The following is a 7,852-nucleotide window of genomic DNA, read 5'->3' as shown; positions in this document are numbered from 1 at the left end:
GTCCCCTCCCGGCACCCCCTCCCCTGGCCCTCGAGCTGGAAGTCAAAGGCTGCAGCCATGTCTACAAAGCAGAGGCTCTTTATCGACAGACCAGAAATCTGGGCACAGTGGGTTTCTAGGTAACAAATCACTGTATAAAACCTTCTGACGTGGCTCCTCCATACAAAATAATGATTGTCTGCATGGTGTGGAGTAAGGCTGGGGTGGGGGAGGGGAAAGCAAGAAGGAGGGGCTGGACTCTGTCCCCACAGAGCGCCTTTGCCTCACTGGAAGAAGCCTGGTTTTCATAGCTACCCCTGGTAGGCTGTGACAGTCTTCTGTCCCCACTCGGCTGAATTGAGGGAGGGGGCATCTGGGCTAGCCAGGGTCCTCAGCTCACAGCCTGAGTGAGGTCTGTCTTCTGCTTGGCTAGCAAGTTTGAGAGTCAGCTTGGTGTGCCCAAGGTGACCCTGCAGGGATAGGTGTCCCCAGTCTACACCACTACCCGCCCTGCCTCCCTCCAACACCTGGGTGGTATGTGCTAAACCCAAGGGGTTTTGTACCTCCATATTAGGCCTAAGACCAGTCCCCTTACCTGGGTCCTGCTCCCCTAGGCTAAGGGGTACTTAAAATTCCTAGGTTAGAGGAAAGGCCTAGAACCAGGCTGGATTCTCAGAGGCCCCAGGCCCTCTGTAGAGGCCTCTCCTTTCTGCTTCCAAAATGCCGCTCATAAACAAAAGCTAAGGCACCCAGCTGTGCAAAGGAAGCTGCTTCTAGAGAGAGGCCTGTGGCCCAGAGTCCAGGCTGAGCTCCAGTACAGGCCGAGAGCCCTTCAAAGTTGAAGGGACTGTCCATCTCCCGACTGCCTGTGGGAACCAGTGGTTTCCCCAGGGGGCTGTGCTTTTTTTTTTTTTTTAAGTGAAAACACCCCCTTTCCAGCCTAGCTCCAGGGTCAGGTGAGTGGGGTGCTGGGCCAAGCTCTGTCCTCTTCTTCAGCCGGGTGAACATGAAGGGACCTATGTTCGCCCACTCTGAGTCCCAAGAGGCAACAGGCATGGAAGGCCAGGGTTGGCCGGGGTGCCAGGCGGTGACGGGAGATGCTTTCCCAGCTCTCCTCAAGCCTGCCTGCCTCTGCATCTCATCCCTTGGTGGGCAGAACACTGGGTAAGTGACCATAGCTCCGTCCCTGCCTTGTTGAGATGACAAAAGGACTCCCAGGAGGCTGAATGCTCACCTGACCCTCCTCCCCCACCCACCTAGCTTATGAGAACCTTGGGAAGGCCTCCTCATTGTGCCTCCTTGAAAAGCAGCTACGCATGGTGTGGTGGATGTGGCGGTGATGGGCAGTAGGGTTCCCGTGCTCTGGCTTGGGTGGGGACTGCCTTCAGCACCAGCTCAGCTGAACTCTGCTGAGGAGGTAACTCGCAGAAGGGACAGAAGGGACTCCGTGTACCCTGACCAAATATCCTGGGGCCTCCTGTTGGCTTCCTCCTGCTGGGCCTAGCTGCCCCCAGATTGTAGCAACAACGAGAGAAGACCAGAAGCTGGAGAGAGAGTGTGCCTTACTGTCTGGTGCCATCTCTGTCCAGCAGAGGCCCAACTAGCTGTGTCTGGCCTCCCTCAGGCTTCCCACTGGGTCCCAGGCACTGATCCCGCGGGGAACTTCTAGCCCTTTGATCATCTCCAGATGTGGGGCTTCTTCCTAGTGGTTTTTATCCCTGATACCGGCGGACCCAGACCCCTGGGATGGGTGCGGGGGGACCAGTAGGGATGAAGCCTGGGGCGGCGGCAGGGAGGTCCCACCTGTGTGCCCCCTCTCCCTCACCCCCCCCCCCGCCCCGGGAAAGCCGCCATTGCTGTGGCACAGCCTATTTAAGGGGCTCCTTGAGAAGAGGGCTTCCAGAGTGTTCCGTGGTAGGAAGAGCTCAGCCAGGCCTGGTCCTCTAGTCCAAGCCGACTTCTGAAGCTCAGGAAGACAGAGCAAGGCGGTTCAAACCGGCCCTGGCTACTAGTCTTTTCCTGTCTCTGTAAATATGTGCATATATATGAGTGTGTCTGCACACACATGGTTTCCATACATTGGAGTCCATAATACTATGGTGTTATTGCATAGAAGAGCTGGCTTGATGAGAGGCGCCGTTAGGTGACGGTCTGGGAGCGCTGGCGACTGCCAGGGGGCTGCTGGGCCGCGGGGCCGGGCACGCTGGCCCTCAGCTGCTGCTGCTGCTGCATCTCCTGTTCCCGGGCATGCTCCTCGTACCACTCCTAGAGCAGAGGTCAGTGCTGATGCCTTCCAACCCACTCCCCAGCTAACGTGGGGGACACACCGCCCACCACAAGGGGGCAGCAAAAGAGCCTCTGCTGGGTGGGAGGTGGGGGGGCAAAGCCAGGGCCCCACCCACCAGGATAAACACCCCACCACCACCCTGGGGATAGGGACAAGGGCCCCCAAAGGAGAAAAAAGACCCACAAAACTGCTAGAGGCCTGAGCCAGGCCCACATGGGCTCTGTAGGAGGCCAGGTCCCAGGCCCAAAGGCTGTGCATGGTAGGTGTCACCTTCACTCAGACACCTGCTTCTGCTGACCCCTGAGGGGCCACAGGGGCCTTTCAGAAACAGTCGCTTATGACTTAACTTTACCCAGAAAGCCAGGCGCTCCTAGGGCGTGGGGTACTCGGGTAGGGCCAGTATTAAACAGGTCCCCATATTTTAAAACACAGAGGCCAAGCCACAGACTTTCAGAGCTTAAAGAATTCTCCAGAGTCGGCCCGTAGCTGTGCCCCTCATTAGCAGAGGGGGAACTGAAGTCTGGAGTGTGCTGGGCAGCCTGGGAGAGGACAGGAAGGAGCTGCCTGGCCTCCGGGTGCCTTTAGTGATCCTGGGCAGCTGCCCCAAGGCTCTGCGAGGCACACTGTTCTGTCACTTGAGGGTGGGGTCTGTGACACCATGGCTCAGTGGCCTCCACATATGTAAAGAAGCCGACCACAACTTCTCGTGTTAATGAAGCTGCTGCATAGGAAGTCCCAGGGACCCCCGAGGAAGGAGGGCCAAGCAGGGCTGGCTCATGCCCTCCACCAGAAAGGCCCCACCCAGGGCATCAGCCCCCTACCTGGATTTCCTCCTGGTACATCTTCAAGCTCAGGTCGCTTTTGGTTCTTGATCTCCGCCCCAGAAACACCAATGAGTTTTGCTAGGGAGGAACACAGTCTGTAAGGTACGCACAGCTGCAGATGGCATGGGCTCACCTGGGCTTGGGCCCTAGGCCTGTACCATGGAGGCTACTCCTACCCCACTGACACTTACAAGGATGCCACCAGCTTGAGATGGCAGGCCCCTCCCCCTTTGTGACTGCAGCGCCTAGGGCCCCTTACCTGGTATTTCTCCATCTGAGAGAGGGTGTCAAGCAGCCGGGTGACGTCAGAGGAGGTGCCTTGCACCTCGCGATAAAGCTCCAGGATGGCCAGAAGCTCCTCCTTGGATATTTCCTTCTCAATGATGATGCCACTGTCCACTGAGAGTGGGGGAGAGCTGGGTTCCATAACCACTCTCCCCCCACAGTGGAGTCTGGATCTTCCCTCAAGCAGCGCCCGCTCCTGTCCCAGCCACTCAAGGCCCCTTCTTCCCCTCCCCTGCAGATGCGTCAGGAAGTCATGTCCAGCCAACAGCTTACAGGGGACACAGGGCACCAGGGGAAGCAGGGTGTGGTAATCTCAGCATTTAGGTGTGGACCATCTCAAGGCCAGCCTTGGCTACCTAGCAACTTCTGAGGCCAGCTTGGGCTACACCAGCACCTATCTCATAGAGGGCTTCACGAGGGCGTCTCCAAGAAAATAGAAAAATATCAGGTGGCATTTAGGATGCAGAGACAGGGAGGTTAGGATTGCAAGTTCAAGGCCAGCCTCAGTTATACACACACACACACACACACACACACACACACATTAGCGAGCATGTATAACATCAACTAGCTTGACACCACATCGATTTAAGAACAAGTAGTAATGGGTGGACAGCTCTGGTGGTGGTTTTTGGTTTTTGGTTGTTTTTTTCCTTCTCTTCTCTTTCTTCAGTTAAGGGTTGGAATTCAGGGCCTTGCACATGTTGTACATAGCAACAACTCTACCACTGAGCTCAGAGTGGAGTCGGCTGCACAAGCAGGAAGAGGTGAACATATTCGCTGAGAAACCCTGTCTCAAAAAACAAAAACAAAAACAAAAAAGAAGCGTAGCCAGGCCACTGGGCTGCGGAAGGGACACTGTTTACCTCTGCAGTGACGCTCACACATGGGACTCGGGGCTGCGGTGGTCTGAGTTATTATAGTGAACCGTCAGCCTTGGCTGACGGAGACTCTTAGCAGTGTATGCCGGGCAGAGTTGCACAGGGTTGGGAGAGACAAAGGGCTGCTCCTCCCACAGCCTTCTCCACCCAGAACGAAATGAGAGAGGCTACTTGTTTACGTTTAGAAATTATGAGCATTTTTCTGCTAGTAGATTTTTTTTTTTTCTTCACTGAGATACAGTTTCTCTGTATAACAATCCTGGCTGTCCTGGAACTTGCTTTTGTAGACCCTGGCTGGCCTCAAACTCAGAGATCTGCTTGCCTCTGCCTCCTGAGTGCTGGGATTAGTGCATGCGCCACCACCGCCTGGCTTAGTTTTTGTTTTTGTTTTTTAATTTATGTACTTTTCTGGGTTTGAGTGTTCTATCTTCATATATGCCTGCAGGTCAGAAGAGGGCGCCAGATCTCATTACAGATGGCTGTGAGCCACCATGTGGTTGCTGGGAATTGAACTCAGGACCTCTGGGAGAGCAGCCGGTGCTCTTAGCCGCTGAGCCATCTCTCCAGCGCCTCTGCTATTAGATTTTTCAACAATGGATAAAAATGAGACCTAGACAGACAAGCTAAAACACCCAAGCTGATGCAGTCTGGACAAACAGGCCTGGGGACAGTCAGTGGGACAGCAGAGTGCAGCAGACGGGCCAACGAGCTGCCAGGGCCGGGGGCAGACGTGACACCCATACAGACCTTCCGAGTCCTGGCTCTTGCGGCTGTAGTTCATGCGGAAGACAAAGGCCTCCAAGATGAAGGCCACGATGATGGTCATCACCACCTGGGCGGGAAGGGGCACTGTGTGGGTGTCATGGGCCCGCTGGATGAGGCCCTTCCTCTCCGACACCGCATGCGGCCCAGGGGGACCTACCATGGTCACGATATAGAAGGTCATGAAGTAGAGGCGGCTCCAGTGCGAGGTCTGCGAGGTCACCCCTTCCTGGAGGGAGCAGAGAGTGAGCCCATAGGCAGCGCTAGCTACCACCTCCTTAGTCTGTCGGCCCAGGCCCGACGCCAAGGGACACTCAGCTCTTCCCCGGCCCTCCTCGCTCCCTGGATCTGAGTGTTCCTTTCTGTAACATCAGCCCTCAGGCCTCTCCAGCACGACTGACTGGAGCCTGGGCCAGCACAGACAGCCTTCGACTGGAGAGAATTTAAGGAATGGGGAATGGGGGACACACAACCCACCCACCCTCATCACACTTTTCTTTACTTAGAGACAGTGATCCTCCTGCCTCAGGCTCCCAAGCAGCTGACACTATGGGTGCAACACCACTGGGCCTGGCACGTCACATCGTTGACCGATGGCCAGATACCCAGAGGGAGGCTGTCATGGTGCGTGGGGGAAGGGAGACAGCCAGCAGCACGGAGCCGAGGAGGAGTGGTGTGCACACTGGGGCCTTCCACTAAAGCATGCTACAGGACTCCCCACCCTGTGGGGACTGGAAGAGAAATGCATCCCAGCCCCAAGAGAGGACGGAGGTGGGGGAGGCCCAGCGCTTACCATGATGATGTACCAATTGTTGACAACCGTGAGCTCAAACAGGGTCACTGCAAGGGAAGTGGGGTGCGCACGCCTCAGGCCAATGTCAAAAGGCCCTTCTCTGTCCCACAGCAACTGCTGGCAGGGGCTCCTGCCACCCAACCTATCCCCCAAAAGGTTCTGCCCTTTGCTCGAAGAGCCCATGGGGGACCAGGTCTGGCTGAGGCTGGTGGTGAGGTGCGAGCAGCGGACTTAACTGGGTATATGATGGGAGCAAGTGGAGCTCTCCCTTCCCAGGAGAGGCCATGCCCGGCATACCTCCCTCTCATCAGCAGGCTTTTGCAAGGCAGAGAGGGGCCCCTGGGGCTGCAGTCAGGGGCTGCTCGACTATGGAAATGGCACTGTTGAGCTGGGTTCCTTCTGACGGCACTCAAGGTGTGCCGGGCTGACACTGCACCCTCCAGCTAGGGCCTCTTACTTCTCTGTCACTGTGAGGTCTGCTGCCTGGGCGAGCCTGGATCTGCCTGTTCTCCAACAGCATGGCACTGCTATGAACACAGGGGACCCTGGGAAGGGTGCCCAGTGGCTAGAGAGGCCCGATGCAGCTCTGAGCCGGACCGAGGCCAGGAACGCCCACCCCCCAGGACTCACCGAAGCTGTTGAGGATGTTGTCAAAGTTATTGAGATAGTAGTAGCCCTCCTCTATCTTGGTCTTATTGTCCACTGTGTGGTTGATGAATCGGTAGGCATCAGCTACCGTGCTGGAGCTAACAAGAGGGACAAGAGGGCAGGAGGGTCACAAGCTGACCAGCCACCTTCACGGGGACAAGCATGCAAAACAAGCTCTAGCTAGGGGGGTCTTCTTGTCACTCAGTGCTACCCGTATCCTGCCCAATGCATAACCACTGGGCATGTCTGCAGCTCGCAAAGGAAGAGCTGGAGGTAGTGAGACATGGGGGCCTTCTCTGCCCTCCTAGGCTTCTCTGGAGCACTGCCCATGTGTCCCAGCTCCGACCCAGCTGCCCCACTTGGAGGGGACCCTGTCTGCCACACTCCAGGTTTATACTGTTCTGTTAGAACCCATGCTGCCACCTGTAAAAGTTAGGTAGGTGCCCATGCCAGAGAGCTAGGAAGTAAGGCTGTGTCTTCAGTCCCCAGACCCTGACCGGAGGTCTGAAATGTGCACTTGAGCACTGTGGTGAGCATCATCATGGGCTCTTGGTGCGGCCCGCACCCAGATACACACCAGGGTCACTGGTGACCTATCAGTCCTTAAGGACACATGGGCCAGTCGTAAGTGGACACGGCAACAGTGGATCTTGCTCATTTCCTTTGGGAGGGGCGGGGAGGGGGCGGGCCAGGCCCACAGCGGTATCACCTCGCTCCTCATCCCTACGGCCTTCTGGCTGTGGTCATCGGTTCAGTCTCTCACGAGGTGCTAGCCTCTCCTGGACAGTGTATTAGGGGTGAGGGTTGCTCTGGTTCTGGGGAGGGGTGTGTCAAATGAGCCCTGAGCTCTGCGAGGGATGGGGGACTCCCAAACCGTCCCTCGGCTCTACATGCCCAGCCGAGGAGTAAAGCCCGCGCCGCACAGGCCCCAGGCCCACCCCTGCCACCTACTTGCAACAATTGTGGTACAGTCGCCCGTTGAAGAACTCCATGCCGACGATGGCAAAGGAATAGTAGAAGGTGAGCAGGGTGAGGCCGAGGCTGGGGAGGCAGAGGGACAGGGTAGTCAGGGTGGCTGAGCACAGCGGCAGCCACAGCGCGGTCTGGTCCCCCGGCACTGACTGCGGGAGGCATGCCCCTAGCCCTGGCCAAGTGACCACCGGAAAGTGTCTGCAGGGGAGGGGCCGCGTGGCTTATGGTGGGGGACGCTAGGGACAGATGCCCCTTGACCAGAGATGCACCCCTTACCTGTGAAGGTAGGCTCACAGGTGACCCCTTACCTGTGAACGTAGACACAGGCGGTAAGTTGACAGCTCCCCGCCCGCCCCACTAGACAGTTCAGCCAGGCCAGTGCTGCCAAGGGGACCTGGATGGTCCAGATTCTGTCTCTTTG

The 7,852-nt window shown here is 57.0% G+C and overlaps 1 protein-coding gene across 4 annotated transcripts in view; it reads right to left on the bottom strand.

Moving 5' to 3' along the window:
* Nucleotides 1-60: 60 nt before the first annotated feature.
* Nucleotides 61-7,852, bottom strand: part of Tpcn1 (two pore segment channel 1) — a 59,229-nt gene continuing 51,437 nt past the window's right edge. For all 4 annotated transcript variants that reach the window (XM_036171604.1, XM_036171606.1, XM_036171605.1 and 1 more), the window contains 8 exons: nucleotides 7,411-7,500; nucleotides 6,442-6,557; nucleotides 5,812-5,858; nucleotides 5,179-5,247; nucleotides 5,004-5,088; nucleotides 3,350-3,489; nucleotides 3,088-3,168; nucleotides 61-2,244 (listed from right to left, as the gene is read on the bottom strand). In XM_036171604.1, the coding sequence (XP_036027497.1) occupies nucleotides 2,119-2,244; nucleotides 3,088-3,168; nucleotides 3,350-3,489; nucleotides 5,004-5,088; nucleotides 5,179-5,247; nucleotides 5,812-5,858; nucleotides 6,442-6,557; nucleotides 7,411-7,500 (754 nt within the window). In that variant the 3' untranslated portion in view covers nucleotides 61-2,118. The remainder of the gene's footprint in view (nucleotides 2,245-3,087; nucleotides 3,169-3,349; nucleotides 3,490-5,003; nucleotides 5,089-5,178; nucleotides 5,248-5,811; nucleotides 5,859-6,441; nucleotides 6,558-7,410; nucleotides 7,501-7,852) is intronic.

The sequence above is a fragment of the Onychomys torridus genome, chromosome 22 (assembly GCF_903995425.1).
Source record: "Onychomys torridus chromosome 22, mOncTor1.1, whole genome shotgun sequence".
Lineage (NCBI taxonomy): Eukaryota > Metazoa > Chordata > Mammalia > Rodentia > Cricetidae > Onychomys > Onychomys torridus.
This window is presented reverse-complemented; position numbering and strand designations above follow the sequence as displayed.